The sequence below is a fragment of the Dufourea novaeangliae genome, unplaced genomic scaffold (genome assembly GCF_001272555.1).
Source record: "Dufourea novaeangliae isolate 0120121106 unplaced genomic scaffold, ASM127255v1 scaffold47, whole genome shotgun sequence".
Taxonomy (NCBI): Eukaryota; Metazoa; Arthropoda; class Insecta; order Hymenoptera; family Halictidae; genus Dufourea; species Dufourea novaeangliae.
The window spans coordinates 440241-458809 of record NW_015373920.1 but is presented as its reverse complement, the minus strand read 5'-3'; the positions used below and the strand labels follow the sequence as shown (position 1 = coordinate 458809).

The window sequence follows — 18569 nt, the reverse complement described above, 5'->3', positions numbered from 1 at the left end:
ATATCTAACAATGGTTCAATGCAACCACTGTACGAAGAATAGTAGACGACCACCGGAACAACGGTCCCCAATCTCCATCTCGGAAATGAATAGTCTGCAAAAAAAGAAAAACAAGCAGTTCTTATTTCTCTACTTTGCCTGAAAGCAACGAAACTAGGATGGCATTTGAAGAGTACTGTCTTCCAGAGAGTTGGGCAGAATTTTATTCAAATAAGAAAAAGCAGCAGTATCTAAGATCGACATCCTGACTTTTAAACAGTTAATGAGATTACACAATTATTTGTTCAGTGTCTATTCATTCAAGAAGTAATGTTATCTTAACATAAAAATTGGAATTTCCAGACTTAAACAACTGAAAACAGCGAAATAGTACATGCTATCTTTTATTCTTCATTCGAAACTCTTTACCTAGATAATGCATTTGTCCATTTCTGCTGTCTTTTCACCCACAGTCCCTTGAATGTAAATTGATCGACGTTCGCACTTTCGGGTCTACAAATCTATTCATCTCAAGCCTTCCAGACACCAATCTTCCAATGTCCAACGTTGTAACCAATCAGAATAATACCCACAAAATATTCCCAACCTCAATGTCGAAAAATTCATTCGACAGACGATTTCACCTCGGACCACCAATCTTTTCTCTCACAACCGAGCGTTCCGCCGACGAACGATCCGAGTGACGCGACAGTCGGCGTGTTAATGGACAAGAGGCGGCTAGATGTAGGCGGTGTAAGGTGGTCACCGTCCGGGAATGCGTGTCTGGTCCAACATAAACACAGAAGAAGCCCAGAACGTCGACTCCATCTGGAGAGATTGCTGGGTTTCCGTAGCGACATGAACCACACACGTGATTCTTCTTTTCGTCTGTCGAACAGCAGAATAGAATAGAAGTTTGGCCACCTTTAAGTCTGTGGTGTGTCAGTCATTCGGTTGGACATCGACAGAATCCGAGGGATTTGAAGAATCGTCGGGACACAAGTGCTCGTGGTGCACGCATTGGCAAACGGAGCTGAGCTACTACGCCGGTCGGAGACAAAGGGAGGCAGCCAGGCACCTCCGTCTTTGGAATACAAATTTCTAGAGAGAGACAGGGAGACACCGAGAACGGAAGGGAAAAACGTGAGGAACGTGAAACGTGTGCACGGTTCGATGCCTCCTGCGTGTTCGAAGTAACGCACGTCTGCTCACGGGTTTCGTACGCACGCGTTTGCATAGACGCGCGCGCGAAGCAATGCGGGGTGAAAGTACCGAGGAGACCGTCTGTGCTCGCGCCGCGACTTTTCGCCTTGAACAAAGCAGCCACTTAGTACCCGAGTTGGGCAGAATTTTATACGAATAATAGATCGTGAAAGGCAGCAGTATCTAAGTGGTCTTGAATTTTAAACAGTTAATTAGATTAAATAATTGTTTGCCAAATGTCGACTGATTCGAGAAGTATTATTTTATTATAAGAAATGGAATTTCCACGTTTGAACGATTCAAAATGACGAAGTAGTTTTTCATTTTCTAGTCGTTATTCGAAACTCTTTAACGAGATAATGAATTTGCCCATCTCTGCTTGGAACACACTTTGTCGCCCGAGTTCTTAACTGTTTCTAACTTCCTTTTTACCAAAAACATTAAACTCAGCTTTCTCAGTTTAGAATAAATGAGAATAGAACAATTAAGAACTAGAGCGACCACCTGCTGCCTCGATAGTCGGACGCCGCCACTGTAGAAACCCTATTGCTCTGTTACGCTGCTGTTTGTCCTTTCCGTTTGACCTTAAAATTTCGTAAAATATGACCTTGAGAAGGGAAGGAGAAATTAGATGGTACCTCTCTTATGCGAAAAAATTATTTTATATAAAACATCAATAATCTAATAATAGTTATATCTTATCTTCAATAACTTAATGATATCTGCATCAAATGCATTATTATAGTTTGCGAAAGAAAAGTAGTGACTTGAGATCCGGTCAAGGGGGTAGTTATCCGAGTATCCCTTAATTTCGAATACTCTATCGTAGCTGCGTGGACCCTGTAAATCTTGAGAGAGTTCGAAACACCGCCTGCAAAGCATCGCTTCAGAGATTCGCTCCCATCTTTTTTTTTTTCTTTTGTGGTAAAAGAAACGTCCGTGTATCCGCGGTGGCAAGGATGTGTAACCACCGTAGATCATCTCTAATTACGTATCCTCCGCGAGACAAAAGGGCGGAGATCATATAAGCGCACACCAGATCGCCAGTCTCTCGTACGTAGCGCGCCGACTACCACAGAGCACGTATCACGTCCGAAAATACACGGTACGGCAGGTCAGATCGGCCGGGATAAATACTAATTTATATTTATCTTCTTTCAGATCACTCGCGATCCCCGGCACCAGCAGGGAACGCAGAGATGTAGCTCGATCATCGTTGCCGCGTGATTCTCGGGAATCGAATACAATAATATATATCAATGACACAACAACAGTGGGGGATCGGTTGCATAATCAGTTCAATCGGTCTATAACAGTATCTTTAACAGTGTAAAATAGTGTTAAAAAAAAAATCACGTAACCTCAAGACAATCGTCGATAGAAGTGTGTTCCGCTCTGAAGAAAGAAATCCATCGACGATCCATGTCTCGAAGAATACCCAAGGGTAACTGAAGAGCAAAGAATAGAGAGGATCAAGCAAAATCTCAAGAGAAACCGAGAAAGGTGAACAATGGGGAGACAGGCAGGAGGTACAAAGATCGCGTGGACCAAGGCTCGACAGCCGTCGTGGCCGTGGAGAACGTGGATCATTCTGGGCCAGTTGGTGGCCTGAGATATGCCAGCAGTGGCGAGTTCATTGGTTACGGAAGCATCACCAGCAGCATCGTCGCGACTGAAAGGCAAAACGGCGACGGGCTCGGCTGGGGTCGCTGGTCGACAGCTGGTGGCGATTGAAATCGAGACGATCGATCACCGGGTCTGTGCGACCCGACGAGATCTCTTCGTACCGGTGACCGTCGATCCACGACCGGCTCGAGCCGTCCACTGTCCGGATCTGAACGCCTGTCTGGTGAACGAGACACGCTCCGACGAGGACCAGGTCGACTGCCAGGCGATCCATTTCGGTTACGCGATCCCGGTGAACGTGGTCCCGATCGAGGGTGAACCGGAGTTGGTCCAGTTGGTGCTCGATCACACGACAGAGTTGACCGATCGTGCCACGAGCTTTTTGCTCGATCATCATCCCGAGCTGCGTGGTCAGCAGCTACGGCGGCTACAGCGATCGGCGGAGGAGACAAATCAGCAGCAGGAACGGTGGCTTGAAATGGCCGCGACAGCGAAACACGATCTACGCCGGAAATTTCCGACGGAGACGACGTCCAGTTCAGGGGATGAGGACATCGCGGCGATCGCGAAGCAGATCAGCGATCACGCGGAGGCGATCTATCAGACTTGGAAGAGCCGTGGTCTAGCTCCCACGGAGATACTGAATTGTCACAGCAATGCTACCGCCGCGGATAAGTTCGGTACTGCTCTGACACCATCGAATACATCGAATAACACTGGAAAAATGTCACCAACGACAGAGACTCCGGCCACCGCGGTGGATATCCTGGCTCAGACACCGAATTTGGACAACGGGAATCTAGAGAAACTGGTAAATAATTTCGTGGTGGAGGACAAGGCACGGTTAGCAGCCACCAGGCAAAGATCGCCGTCGAAAACATTACCATCGTCGATACAGTTCGCGTTGCAGAAGTTCGAGCGGAACTCGACGCAACAACAGACATCATCCCCGTTAAAGAACAGCACGGTTGGTAGCCAGCCAAAGCCGAAGCAGACGAACGTTCTGCTGTCCCCGACCTCTCCGTTCGCCAACAGACCCGCGCAGATCGTGAAGCCTCTGGTCTCCACGAAGACACCGCCCGGTGCTCATCACAGAGAGGTGTTTCTGGAGACGATCGAGACCACGTTCCCGGCGGATCTGACACCGTCCAAGATCGTTCAACAAAAAAGGCCCTCCAGTACGGTGATCACGTCACCGACTGCCCCGAACCTAGAGAACACCTCGAGCACCGTGAATTCTGGCCTGACCACTTGGCCGTTGAAGAATAAACTGAACGAGACCAAGAGGGCTACCGTGGAATCGCCGTCGAGACCACAGCAGGACGTGAAACCGTTTACGAAGGAGGAGAAGAAGAACAACGTGGCGAACTCGAGCGTGTACCTGGACGAGGTCGCCAGGGAGGAGGAGAGGCTGATAAACGCTCTAAAGACGGGCTCGGTGATCACCGAGGAGTCTACAGAGAGAACACTGGTGCCGTTGGCTAGGCAGAAGCCAGCGATCAAACGGGAGAAACCGAAGGTGGAGCCAGTCAAACCGATTATCATCGGTCACAATCATCATGGAAGCTCCGGTGCTCCTCTGGTGGTTCCTGCTTCCGCGACTATGGTGAACAACGTAGTGGTCACGTCGCCACCTGGAACGAACACGAACACCAATAGCACCGTAGTCCCAGACGCGAAATCCCTGAGCAAGGACGATCTGTCAAGCATGTCCGTGGTGGATTACGCGAAGGTTAGGTATAGGGCGGCCCAACAAAATCCCCCCACTCAGCAGAGGCTCGAGGAGCAGAAGACCAATAACCAGCCGTCGTTCAATCCCACCGAGCAATTGGTATCGACCACCAGGTCTAAGTTCGAGACAGAGATCAGGAAGGACAAAGAGGCGACTAGCAAAGATGACAAGGAACCAGCTGTGATGTCCAGATGGGGGCCAAGGATCAACACTCCTAGACCGAGGATCGAGCAAGTGCCTCATCCGGAGTTGACCACGCAACAGAAACAACATATCAGAGCCGCAGCCGCGACCGGAACCGGGAACAATCCTATCAGACCGTTCCTGACCAGGGGATCGGTCGCCGAACGGGTGCTGATCTTCGAGAAGTGCCCCAGCGAGCTGCTGCTCGACAAACGGGGACCACGGCAGCCGGCCATTAACACTTGGAGGACTGGACACGAGGTCCAGAACAAAGCCCAGGTAAATTGGTGGATGATCGTTACGGTTTCCTCGAGAATCATCCTTTGGCGATGAAAATAGCTGCCTTTGATGAAACATTCAGATGGTATAAGTGGTTAGTTTCTAAGTGTAACTGGACGTGCAGCACATGTCTGCAGGTTCGGATTACAGTTTCAATTCGACATAATCGTGCTATCGATTGGTGTACAATGTCTGACAGCGAGGCTCGTTTGAGTAGCAATTAAACACCCAGTCAGCGTTCCTAATTACATTCCAACTGGAGAAGGGCCCGAATTACCCTCCGACTAGAACGACTGCCAGGTATTGTACACCAGGGGGTCTACGGACAATGATCACTGTTTCTGGCTCTTTGAAGCCTAAGTTACTTCTCATTCAAACTACAGTTGCCTCGGAAACTAAGGTAACGACCAAATGTATGTAATATAACGCTTCGTCACAATTTTACTAAACTAAACGCTGAATGCACTAGGTGAAGGTTCAATAATTTTCGAAAAAAAAACACAAGAACGTCTCGACCCGTAGCAATACTACGTTCATCGTAGTTCCTAAACTAAAGTCACTTTCCCCTTTAGCGACTGGACAAAAATTATGACACCTGAGAAATGTTTTTCGAAAAAAGTCAAGAAGATACGGTTAAATAGCTTCCTGGTTATTATTATAGATTCAGATAAATAAAAAACATTTTCGATTCCATATTATTGCATTGTAGATGGCGCTAATCGTGTTGATTCGATATCGCACTGTATACAAACGGTGCCCATCGTAATGTAAAAAGTTATTAACCGATTTTAAAAATTCTTGTGGCCAAATATTACCATTTTTTCGGGCCGCTAAAGAGGACAGGGGCCTTAAAAGTTTTCAAGGAATCGTTAACACTTACTTTCCGAGGTCGCAGAATGATTTTGATCAAGTATACCACGAGAAGATCGACGTCGGGTCCCATTAGAGGATCAGTTTACAGTTTAACGCGAAAATTCGCGGCAAACAGCAAAATCACGGTGGACGTTGCCCACGGTTTTCCTGGAAGAGCCGTCTAATTCCACCGGACTAAATCGCGGTTCGAGAAACGGGCGGTCGCCGATCGGTGAAGACGTGTGTGTGTCGGCCCCCGCGTGTTCTCTCCGCCTCTCTGGGTGGCTTATATCTGGCCCTCTTGGTCGTCGTCCAAATTCCTCTTCCCCGAGGAGAAGGAGGAGGAGGAGGATGCCTGCGACCGGTCGACTCCTGGTACTTTTGTCTCGGAAACGAGTTCAAGATCTCTCCTCGTAGAGGTCGGTTTCAGCCTCTCCCCCCCCTCTAGTTCCTTCCCGTGTGATCCTCGAGCATTCCCCGATTTATTCTTTTCGTATTCCATTCATCCCGTGGCGATCGGGCGCTACTGACTCACAGGATGTTTTCGATCCTGAACACGATGTTTTGCCACGAGCGGTCGAACAGCAGGAAACGAGGAGGAAGGGAAGGGGGTTGTAGGATCGACCGTTTAAGAAAGAAATTTTTCGGGGCCAGTTTCGGAAGTGGCTCTGGATCACGGCCAGAAAAGAAGACGAGTATACCGGTGAACGCGTGGCTGCCAAAAGACGTTTATCGCGCGGCACGTTCGCCTCTGGGGGGAAGGGGGATGGGGCACAGATGTGGGCTTCCTGAGTGCATCCACCGGGGACTTCGTGACCCGAGATCACTTTCGACGCCTATCGATCCTTGTCGCCATTTTGGTACCCATTGCTTGTGTACAGTTGGGGGCTGATAAGTTGCAGAGACAAACTGAACGGTAGAAGGGCAAGAGGGGTGGTGTCTCGCCGAGCCCAATGGTTAACACTAGAAGACATTACGTCATTACTATAGTCGTCGCCAAGGAAGACCATAACCGCGAAATAACAAATTTCTTACTTGTTTGCGGTTTTATCTCCTCGGTCACCTTAATTATCAACATCCATAAACAACTGTGTCTCGTGTAGCATCATACATCGAGTGACTGTGAAGTACAAACGTGCCAATTCATAAGTATTTTTGTATGTTTCGATGGTGACGATTTATTGTATGTTTCCTGTTATATTTATAATTATTAGTTCAAGGGGTAATTGAGTTTAATTCTTATATAATGATTTTAATAATTTTTGATATCTTACTACGAAAATGTCTTGAGAAATACTTCATCAAGTCAGCCGGTGTATAAGAAATTCTATCGCCCACGTTATAGAAAGCAACAAAGTGGGGGAATCAGGATTCGAGAGACCTCTCCTGGTCATTCGGGATGCGCAAAACAGTTGTGGTCTTATTTGGCGACGACTATACGTCATTACCACGTGATTACTCTATTATCGCTCTATCTCACTTGATCCGAGTGTGTCCCGTTCTCACTCTTCGTCATCAGCGAATGTGATTTGTCGGCAACTAATGAGTTCTCCCAGCGGTACTAATGTCGCGTGCGTATTAAACTCTGTTCTTCGTTTTCATCCATTGTCTCCCTTGGATCGTACTATGTGGTGGGTTGCAACGCGTTCCGAAGAGCGTATATCGCGTGGAGAACGTGTAATCTCGATCAGTGGATACTCTTCAGGGATCTCAAGATCGGGTCAGGCTGGGTCGAGCATAAGCAATGATAAGCCACGGTTCTAGCACGTTGTTCGCACAATGTCTACCGTGAGGGCTTAGCTGTGACATTGTTGTTTATACGGTTATTGCAGTTCTATTGTACCCTGAACGAGCCTTCGTTTTATCGAGACATCGGAATAGAATTTATCAAGAAGAATATTGTCCCTTATCAGGGATATTCACTTACAGATCGAACATACATCGACAATGTCATCTTCTGCCCATGGTCTCAAGGGTATGTGTAGTGTTTTAGATACTAAAAGTAATTTTAGGAAAAATTACTTTTAGTACCGACTCAAAGTAATTTTTCTGGGGGAAAAAGTGTTCTCTATGCCGTAAAGAAATGTCTTTAAGAGATACGGAAGAGAGGATCACGCGACGAAACGATATGGAACAATCGAAACAACAGAATTCCACGGATAGCAGGATGCGTCGTGGCCACCGGGAACCGAGAAACACGCGGATATTTATGGATGCAGGCGGGTGCAGAGAGGCTGCATCGATTCCGTTCCGGAGCTCTAGAACCAGCTAACTCTCTCTCCCTTTCTCTCCCTCTGTCTCTCCGTCTTGCGTTGCATTCGCCGATGAAACGTGAATAAGACCGAGCATGCTCGAGACGCACGAGGGTTCCCGCGACCATATCGTGCCAATGAAGAATTCACAGGTCTTGTGGGAAAACGTCCGATGACTGTTACACGCCTCGAACATTGTCGATCGCGTTTGTTCAGCAATTTCTTTTGTATCTTCTGTTTTCGGACAATGATCGTTTAAACAATTTCTTTCGTCTCTTCTCCTCTTGGACATTGATCGTTTCAGTAATTTCTTTCGAGGAATTTCTCGTCCCCCTGCTTTTCTTTTTCTCTCTGCTCGAACGAACTTGAAACGCCCTGTTATTTTCGCTGTTTCTTTGTCGCCAACTCTTGGTGATTTTCCGTTGATTATAGCGATACCAAGAAGACCGTAACAGAGGTGGTTCCCACATGGAGAAAAGACGCAGTATCATGGCCGAAAGAAGAGTTCGGTCTCAATTAAGTTAATCAAGGGGTCGAACCGAGGAGAACAGAAAACCGTGTCTCTTCATGCTGCGTTTGTTTGGTCGCTGACTCATGCACGGTTTTCGTTTACGATTAAATGTTATTCGACCTCGGGACGGAGGAATGAAGGGACCACCACTGTGACCATAAGCGGAACACGCAGGGTTCGCTTTATCGTTACAAGTCAGATTTAAACGCGGTGTATACCCGCGATTCCGACAACCGTAACGCTATACACACACTTCACTTGTGCTCCTTGTTACATCCAAATCAGCTTGAAAATCAATTTTCACCGTGTGGGTGCCTGTGATGAAAGATGCATGAAAAGAGAGGAAAAAGGGACCGTTTTCTCCTGGACCTGCTAGTTGGACTCGTCAGTAAAAGTTGAAATGTCCTTTTGAATCATTTATATGTCGTGTAATATACACAGAAATACAACAGAATATTTCTTTGGTAATTTTTATATAATTTGGGAATGAAAGGGCTAACTCAAAAAAATAGGTGCCTTCGCAAGTACAGTATATCTTGAAATCCTTATTCCTGCGAATGAACGGTTTATGGACAGATCGGTCGAAAGATCCGATGCAGTTTTTAATTAAAGTCGGCTCGTTGGAATTACAGAGCGACTAATTTAATGACACCCGACACCTTAAGGCGATCTACGTTCCAAGTATGTGCCTATCGGTTAATTAAAATTCCCGTTTGATGAAACTACCTAGTCGACGACTATAACGGACCGTAAGAATCTGAAGAGTCGCGCGTGAAATCCTGTGGATCTTCTGCAAGAGAATAGGAAAAAGGTCTTCAGCAAGCGCCCTTGGGGTTAACGGCGAGAAATCGTTCATTCGCGGCATAATTATCTGCACTGGAGGACTGACTCATTGTGGCCGTTCCATATTGGATATCGTGCTAGATTTTAAAAGGCCGCCGACTGTCGCCTTGGAACGCCGCGCCGTGCCGCCGCTTATGGTTGAAAAACGGATCGGTTGGAGGGAGAGGTTTGCCGGTTTGAAAACGAATGCGCCTCGGTTTGCTCGATCGCTGGGACCAGGAAGGATATGTACACCTTCCAACGCGGAATCGACAGACTATGGAATCTACTAGTAAGCTGTTTACACAATTTAGGTCGATTCTAGATGATCGTGGGAATGTTCGCAGCTGGAAGACATTCGGAGGAAATCTCGTCGATCCCATAGACACAGATTTAGCGATTAACGAGGCTGGAAAAATAGATCTTCCACCAACGGGTATCTTGTTTACTTTTCGTTTCTGTGCCCACACGAATCAGAAGATCAATTATTCTCGATGATTTCTTTAATAATCTTCCTCCTTGTCCTTCCTCGTCCTTTTCACGACCAGTTCTCTCGACAGCCTCCAAAAATCGATGAAAATCCTCATCGAAATGACTCGAGGATTTCACGAAAAATATCCTCGCGTGGCACATCAGGCTCAAGCGGCCAAAATTAATCGACAGTGTTTACAGAATTCGCCGAGCCGATCAAATTCGTATTAAATGAAACGAAAACACTGAAACGGGGCTCGATCGTCGAAGGTCAAGTGTATATTTCGCTAGCGGGACGCGACGAGTGGTCCTTGCAGTCTGGGTTAGGTTACGATCGAGAGGCGCAGTCGAATTCGCAATGTCAATTGGAACGCTGATTGACGGTATCCCGTGTGTCACGCAGCGGACCGTGCCAAACAGAGGCCACAATAATTGCTTATACCCGGTCGCCTGCAATCTGTTCCAATGTCATATGACGGAGATCAGATCCGTTCCGGGATTTTGCAACGATCCCGCGTTTTAATCTCGATCGGCAAGTCTGCTTGCATCCTCTCGAGTTCTTCCGCGTTTACCTAAAGTGAGAGTCAAAAGTGATTATACACTTCGAAAGTATAGGATTCATTCATATTTATTTCGTTCAATTTAGAATCTAACATTTTGTCATAGTGTTCTCCAGCAAACAATTTTTAACCACCTTTGCTTTATAGTTTCTTTCACGATCCCACTGACCCGTCAACGCACTTCTAGCTGAATTTAATTTTAACATATCGACTCACACTGCACGTGATCATAGGAAACTATAGAAAATCAACAGCACACGGAATGTGATATTCTATAGAAGAAATTACGACTTGGGGAACGGTGCTCATGATCGCATAACGCTGGCGAATTGCTATAAAGATTAATTTCCTGAACAAGTTATATCCAGGAGAAAACAATGATCTTGGCCCGTAGATGTCCAGAAACTCTGGATGGTACTCGATGGTCCGAAATTGATCAGCAATCATTCGACTGTCAGCGACATCGTTCAGTTGATCCATTTGATCCCGAGCCTGCCACCGAGTTTATCGGTCACTGGCACCGTTCGGGCATTGCCTTATTTTTACCCGACAGCATGGAATGCATTATTGATCCTCATTCTGAAATGGAAGCTCTCGAAGTAGCAGGCAAGACGCTATTTTTATTATTGCGACCGTTTACTCCTCCTTACGTCGCCCCTACATACTCATCCACCCGCCACCTATTCCTGTTACTTAGCCATTCTTCATCCCCGTCCTCGTTTCTCTGTTAGAGAGATTGGAATCGTCCGTACTTCTCCGTGGCTTTCTCCAGAAATTGTCAGTCTTTTAAAGGAACAAGCCTAGGATTGAAACTTCGGGCTTCTTTTGTCTTAAAAGATGGAGAATTCTCTCAGATTCCTAGACTTAGTATCTGTCTCTCGCCGATTCATACATTTCTCTGGATCCCTTAGAAAATCAATTAATCCATATACCTACACGATCGCTTATAAGTATTAAGACAGACAGATTCTTAGCAAGATAAAATAAATTTCTTTTTGACCATTTCAGCTGTTAAATTTTGATTCGGAACCACTGTGCATCGGGGCGAACGCGTCGATCGACCGAAGATCGTTTTCACGAGTATTGGTGTAGAATGGCTGGGACAATTAACACGCGGATAGATTTTCTCGTGGTATAGGTACATATAAGTGTACCTCTCGCGGGGCACGGGAGTAGGCCGGTGATGTAACCGGAGTCACATGGGCCGAGGTGCGGCGGCGATGCATTAGCCAGCCGTGCCGCGTTGGCCGGCCTCTTTGCATTCTTCGGATCCTTCGCGACTCGCGTCGCCGCGTAACAGGATGCCGTGTCCTTGGTTCGCCGACACGCGGAACCAATGACGGTCTCGAACGGGGACCTACAATTATTATTATTCGCCGATAACAGGACCAACTATCGATCGGTCCCCTTCCCCTGACGCGGAAGAACTGCTGTCGATTCTGCGACCGGAAACGTCGCAGCATTATGTCCTCGAGATCTTTCATGATCCCACTACACATCCGCTGTAGGCTACTCGATGTTGTATAACACTCGGAACGAAAATAAAGAAACGTTATTGCGGCACAACCAGTGGCGATGATGAAGTTGAAACTCTCACGAGAAACTTCTTATCCCACTCTCATCGAGTCTTTACTGTAGTTAGATTTTACATGTATAATTTTTTATTGTATGTACAAAAATACAAGTTATTTTTCGAAAACTTGTGACTTTTGATGGAAGTTTGTAAACATTTATATAATGAATTAGAAGAAAACGGTATTTTTTTACTGTTTTCCGAAATTTTAGCAAACGCTTAAGGGGTTAATATGCATTAACGCGTGGAACACGAGTCGTTGAAGAACACAATAATGTTCGTATTATTTGTTGAGTTGGACAATTTTTATTCACCTTATGATCGAGATATTAATCTAATTGGATTCAGTGTCCTGAATCGTTAGTCGTGATTCTCAAGCTTCATTGAATTTTTTTCTCGTATGATCGCGTCTTCGACGAGGATGATCACTTGAATCTAATCCGCTTGGTTCTAGACGTACGCAAAAGACAAAACCCAGCAGAAGAATCTGCCGCCCCATACAACGCTCCAAAGGCACGTGAAAGCGAACAGAAACGTCCACATACCAAGGTGAGCTTTTTGACTTACGATCAAAATCCCTTCGAAAGACACTCGGCGGTTTTGACAACATGAATCCTGTACAGTCAAAATGAAATCAAATTAAATTTTGCGCCTTTCAACAGCCATTTTAACACGGTAACCGCCACAGTGAAAAGTGCCGTACGTAGTCAGACACGCCTTATTTCGTTTTCTACGGGCCACTTTGACCAACTTCGATCCACTTTAATCAACGATTAAGTTAGCTACACTGCTGATCGAGTTGATCGTTGGTTAACATTAATCGAAGTTGTTTGAATCGTGAAAAACATATTTTTTATAATAAAATTTTTAATTTGTAAAATAAAATTTTCGAGTGCCACATTAATATGGGGGATTGTACGTGTCACCCATATTTGGATAACGTGGCAGGCAAAGTGTTAAAGTAGTACCGTCGAACTAATCCATCGATCTTCTTTCACGGTTGCAGATTTTATTTCCCCGGAGGCAAACCGTTACCGCTGTCGCAAATAGAAGCGACCATCTCCAAAATCACCGCGGCTTTTCAAGCTCTGCCCGGCCATAGTGCTTCTCGTGCCCAATTTCACACGATCACAAAGGTAAGAGGCCAACCAGGAGCTCGTTAAAACTCTGAACGATCCCGTCGATTGTCCCCGTTGTTCGATGACTTCCACTCGGATTACACGGGGACTTTATATTGTTTCGTTCGGATAGAGATGAACGGGGAACGATTTTCGGTTGCAGGCATGCGATCTACCGCTTTATTGGAAAGTGCCGCTCTTCTTGGCGGCCGGCGGCGACCAAACTGGCTACATCGAGATGAACGCCTTCCTTGATTTCTGGAAAGAGTAAGTAAGGCAGTTTCGATTAAGATAATATCTAGCGAGAATGAAATTCTTCGAGGTATCGTTTGTGACCCACTGAGATTTTATTCATACCGTAGAATGGTAATGAAGCAATAAAGAGGGATGGCTTTTCTGTGGGTTGGGGTGGAGGTAGCAGCCTCAGAGTACAATAACAATAATCTTCGCTTCTTCCTTAAGACTTCATAAGCTTCTATTCTCACTAAGAAAAATGGGAGGACACTATGACCGTGATGGTCATAGCAAAATTGGCAAAAATGTCCAATTGGAGAATCCAAAGTTTTCCACAGCTGTCCGTTCAAACCTCCCGTTTTCCTAGCGATCACTTTTACTCGAATCAATAACGCGGAAAATCACGATGGATTAAACGGGCTAATGTGAATCGTCGGATCGTTTGCAGAATGTCAAACAGCCACCACGACGCGGCGAGCAAGTTCATCAGAATCACGACCCGGGGCCAGAGGAACAATATACTCCCCGAGGATTTGATCCCGTTGGTGCAAGATGTGGTCGAGACTCATCCCGGTTTAACTTTCCTGAAAGAGGCTACTGAGTTCCATTCACGCTATGTACACACGGTCCGTATTCGCGCGATAAATATTTGTCGGGTCTGGGGATCTCTCTCTTTCTTGTTCGCGATGCATACACGGAGGCCCCGTGGACAGAAGGAAGAGGCTGCGCAGCCGAGCGCGAGGCGAAACAGAAGAGAAAAATTCCGTTCACCACGGGGAGCCCCGCGTGTGTGTGATTTATGCAACCGTGGAGTCGTCTTTGAATTATTCAAGACGATCGCCTCGGGCAATTATCGCGCGGACCCGATCGCTTGGATATTATTTCCAGCCAGGAAAAGACGCTCCACCGTTTCGTATTTCGAAGTCGACGATCACCTGGATAGGCGACAATATTTTCATCGGTTTCCGTGATTCCATCCCTAAACTCTTTATTTCAACGATCTGATTTATTTACACGCGTCCGTTTTGAATTCAAGATTCAACTTTAATATTTCGAGGGATGATCCTAGTTGGCTTAATTTTTTTCTTTCTGTTTCATGTGGATACCCTCAGGTGATCGCCAGGATATTCTATTGCGTGAACCGAAGCTGGAGCGGCCGGATATCCGTGGCGGAGCTGAGAAGAAGCAACTTGCTGTCGGTGATCGCAGTTCTCGAGCACGAGGAGGACATCAATCAAGTAACCGCGTACTTCAGTTACGAGCATTTCTACGTGATATATTGCAAATTCTGGGAGCTCGATCGGGACCACGATCTGTTCATCGACAAGAAAGACCTCACCAAGTACAATGACCACGGTAAGCAGGAATTACTGGGCGCAAGAGTGTATGCCTATAATCAGCCAGAAATTCATAGTTAATCTTACACAGAATCGTTTATTTTGTTCCAGCTCTGTCGAAGCGTATGATCGCTAGAATATTCAGCGGGGCTGTGACCAGAGGGGGCGTAAATAGTGGAAATGGCGGGGTGGTGCAACAGCCGCAAGAGAAAACAGGCTACACGGAACTGGTGTCGTTTTTGCTAAACGAGGAGGACAAGAATCATCCGACCGCGATGAGTTACACAGAATTTGTGTGGTTCTTGCTCAGCGAGGAGGACAAGAATCATCCAACCGCGATCGAATATTGGTTCAGGTAGCGTATTCCTATTCGTTCTGATAATGTAATAGAGTATATTCTTCGTGAAACTTTCATCTGTGATGATCTTGATAGATGCATGGATCTCGATGGGGACGGGTACTTGTCGATGTACGAACTGGAGTACTTTTACGAAGAACAATTGCACCGCATGGAGGCGATCGGGTTAGAGACGTTGCCGTTCGAGGACTGTCTTTGTCAGGTGATTATTAAAAAAATCTATATTTGCCTTCGTGGATGATTTTCTTACATGGGTCTTGCGCAGATGTTGGACATGATTAAACCAGCGACACCGGGGAAGATATCCCTGAGCGATTTGAAGAAATGCAAGATGACCTCGATCTTCTTCGACACGTTCTTCAACCTCGAAAAGTACCTGGACCACGAGCAGAGAGATCCGTTCGCGTCCGCGAGGGAACACGATCCCGATGGCCATGAGGTGAGAGCTTCCACACGTTTTTATTAAGTACAATAAAATTTGTCTTGATGTGCGTGTTATAATTGATTATCTTTCGTCTTGCATAGCTGTCGGACTGGGATCGATTCGCGGCCGAGGAATACGAGATGTTGGTGGCCGAGGAGAGCGGTAACGAACAGAACGAACAGATGTAAGTGTTCGTGTTACGTTGTTCAGAATGATTACGGTTCATCTATACTTTTCCTTTAAATCACGAGAAATATCAGTGTCGTCCTACTTTATCCTTCAGTCATGTGTTTTCATGTTATCATTTCACTCCAATTTCAAATGTACAGGCTCGAATGGATCAGTTTGAAATTCGAATAGAGGCATACTAGAGTCTGTTAATAACAATCTTTATAAAATTACGAAGAGTCTTGTTATCAGTGATAGATGAACCGATTATCATAGAAAGTTCTGGCTTACTCCAAGCTACGAAACGGAACTCATAGCTTCCGAATTCTGGCATGCTTTGCCGTTTAGATAGTCGGTATTTTGTCCCCGTTTGTGGGATCTAACAAAATGTTTACCCTTTGTACTGCGACCGTAATGACAATGGTGCAATCTATGCGTTTGTTGCAGGCTGTGTGATGATGAAATGTAACCATCATCTGCAGCTCAGTAAGTAAAGAAAAACAGAACTGCATGGTATGGATGCACGAGGCCCGGAATGCATAATGCATTAATAGAGAGTTAGCTAACTGCTTCTTCTTTTTGTTTATTTAATTTATTCTCTTTATTCTCGAACGTATTTACTGGACGGTCGATGAATTATTAATGTAACCTGAAGATTTAACGATACATTATCTAAGAGTGAATATTACTGAACAATACGGAGTTTTAATTGAACTTCTTGTTTTGCGTTAATAAAAGAAAGTATTGAATTGGACGTGATTAAGACACTAATGGTCTAATAGTACTTTTGTAATAGGCAAGAGTGAAATTTCTAAATTGAATTTTCACTCTTGAAGGAAATATAGATCCACCATCTTCCTTCGCCTTCATTCTTATCCTTTTCGTTGCCGCAAACTAGATATCGTTAGCTTTTGGTTTACCCGAGACTAATCGAGTCTTCGACGATTTACGAGAAAACATTCATCATTCCTGAACCGAACCGTAAATTGTCAAAGACTCGGTTGCGCCAAGTATTTTGCATTGTAGAGTGCTATCGTCGAGCCGTCTATAGTCCAACAACTTGACTTGGTCTATAGAAGATTTAACAGAGTCTACCGAGGAATTTACGGGATCTAAGATACTTGTTGTTCACCAGGTCGTACGATTCCATATCAGAGGACGTGTTTTCTCAAAATCTGGACATTATGGACAGCGAATCGGTGGATCTGCTCCAGAACACTGAGCCTCAAGGATACCTCGACGACCAATCAACAGAGAATCCGCCAGACTCCATTCATCAGTCCAGGAGCCAGTACTACGACAGCGGGGACAGCGACGATTACGCTGAGAGCGACAATTGATGGTCTGTTTCGTTTGGAAACTCAAGGTAACTTGAAAGGAAAGCTGAATGTCACTGGCCCCAGAAACGAAAAAGGAAAAGTTCCTTTTTTTTTGCTGGAAGGAAGAAAGATCCAATGGGAAGGAGCGACTCGAAGAGGTCATAGAGAAAAAGTTTCTACTTCGGGTGTATAAGTGGATAAAAGTCACCAAAGGATAAACGCAAGGATAACACGAATAAGGCGATTCTGTAAGAGGAAGAAGAATATTTCTCACCTATTGGAAACACGGATGCAGACTTAAAGGCGTAGCTGATCCCCGTATGACAATGTAGACTTGTCCTCAAAGGATGTCAGTGACAGTGAAATGATCTCTGGATTTGTGGGCTGTGTTTCGTTCCACCAATGAGCCGGATACGCATCCATTCGGTGATCATTAGAATCACCATGATGAAGTACAAAGGTGTTGCAGACGTTCGAACAGCTTTTAGGGATGTTTGCGAGAAAGACAATTGGGGATGTTTCCAGAGACTGAATGTTTCTAAAGATAGGTGGCACCTTCACGAGCGTTCAGTGATCCTCGCGCTAAATCAAGGGAGAGAGTTCAACGTTACGGAATCGATCCGTAGTCAAAACGGACGAAAGAACAAGGGCCACGACTATGTGATAAGTGTGGTTGTTCAATCTATACACGATCTATATAATACTGTGTACTTCACGTTGTAAATAGACTGCAAATCACGGACCCTTATTTTTACTTAACGTCAGAGTCACTTTGAAACGCGGGCCTTTCAATTGCTGCAGCCGTTTTCGAAGGACACTTAAACCACGTGGATCCTCCTTCGTTTGGAGGGACGGAGGGGGGTTCCATCGCTGTCTTTTGTGTATTCACGCGTACCTTTTTCTAGCCCAAAGGAAGTTATTTTTTAGAGAAAAGATGGACAGTCTCTAAGAATACAGTATGTACACAGTCTCTTGTTAAAGAGACAATTCACAGGTTCGAGGCTGCAACAACTGGAAATTGCGCTGATCGAAGGATATCGTCAGGGAGTCTCTTGCCCTCTGTAATCGTCTTGTAAACCATAGTATTACATCGTGACCGTATTGCACGCACGAAGCTGAAGGATCGTACGGAGTAAAGTATTCGTCTATAGTCGATATAAATTGAATTGGTTGTTCAAGAACGCCCATGAAAGTTGCCCATCCCTAGGGATTACTTTTTTCATAAGACAAATTTATTTCATGGTATGCCTTCCATTTTTAGTTAACCCCTATTTTTAGTTAAACGTTAAAAACTATGTAGATTCTACTTAACGAGGAAGTGGATGAAGCAACTTTGAATAGCCAATTGATATTATCCTGATTATAGAGACATTGTAGAGAATACTCTCGTACGTGGGTGTCCTCCTTTCCTGAAGTTGCAAACTACAATGTAGTTCGCGAACTTTTGCCGTTTCATTTCTATGAGCCTGGAAACGGGCAATGATACGATAAACAAGCCAAAGATGCAACGTGTTCCGTTGTTTAAAACGCGAAAAGGTGTAAAAGAAAAGAGGAAAAGACAGAGAATT

The 18569-nt window shown here is 45.4% G+C and overlaps 1 protein-coding gene across 1 annotated transcript; it reads left to right on the top strand.

Moving 5' to 3' along the window:
• Positions 1 to 3146: 3146 nt before the first annotated feature.
• On the top strand, positions 3147 to 17022 carry LOC107194465. Its single transcript, XM_015584092.1, has 12 exons — positions 3147 to 5002; positions 12498 to 12592; positions 13050 to 13179; positions 13325 to 13428; positions 13844 to 14021; positions 14508 to 14751; positions 14844 to 14899; positions 14984 to 15087; positions 15166 to 15292; positions 15356 to 15529; positions 15616 to 15698; positions 16818 to 17022. Exons 1-12 carry the CDS (start codon positions 3287 to 3289, stop codon positions 17020 to 17022), a joined length of 3216 nt encoding a protein of 1071 aa, XP_015439578.1. The 5' UTR covers positions 3147 to 3286.
• The last annotated feature ends 1547 nt before the right edge of the window (positions 17023 to 18569 follow it).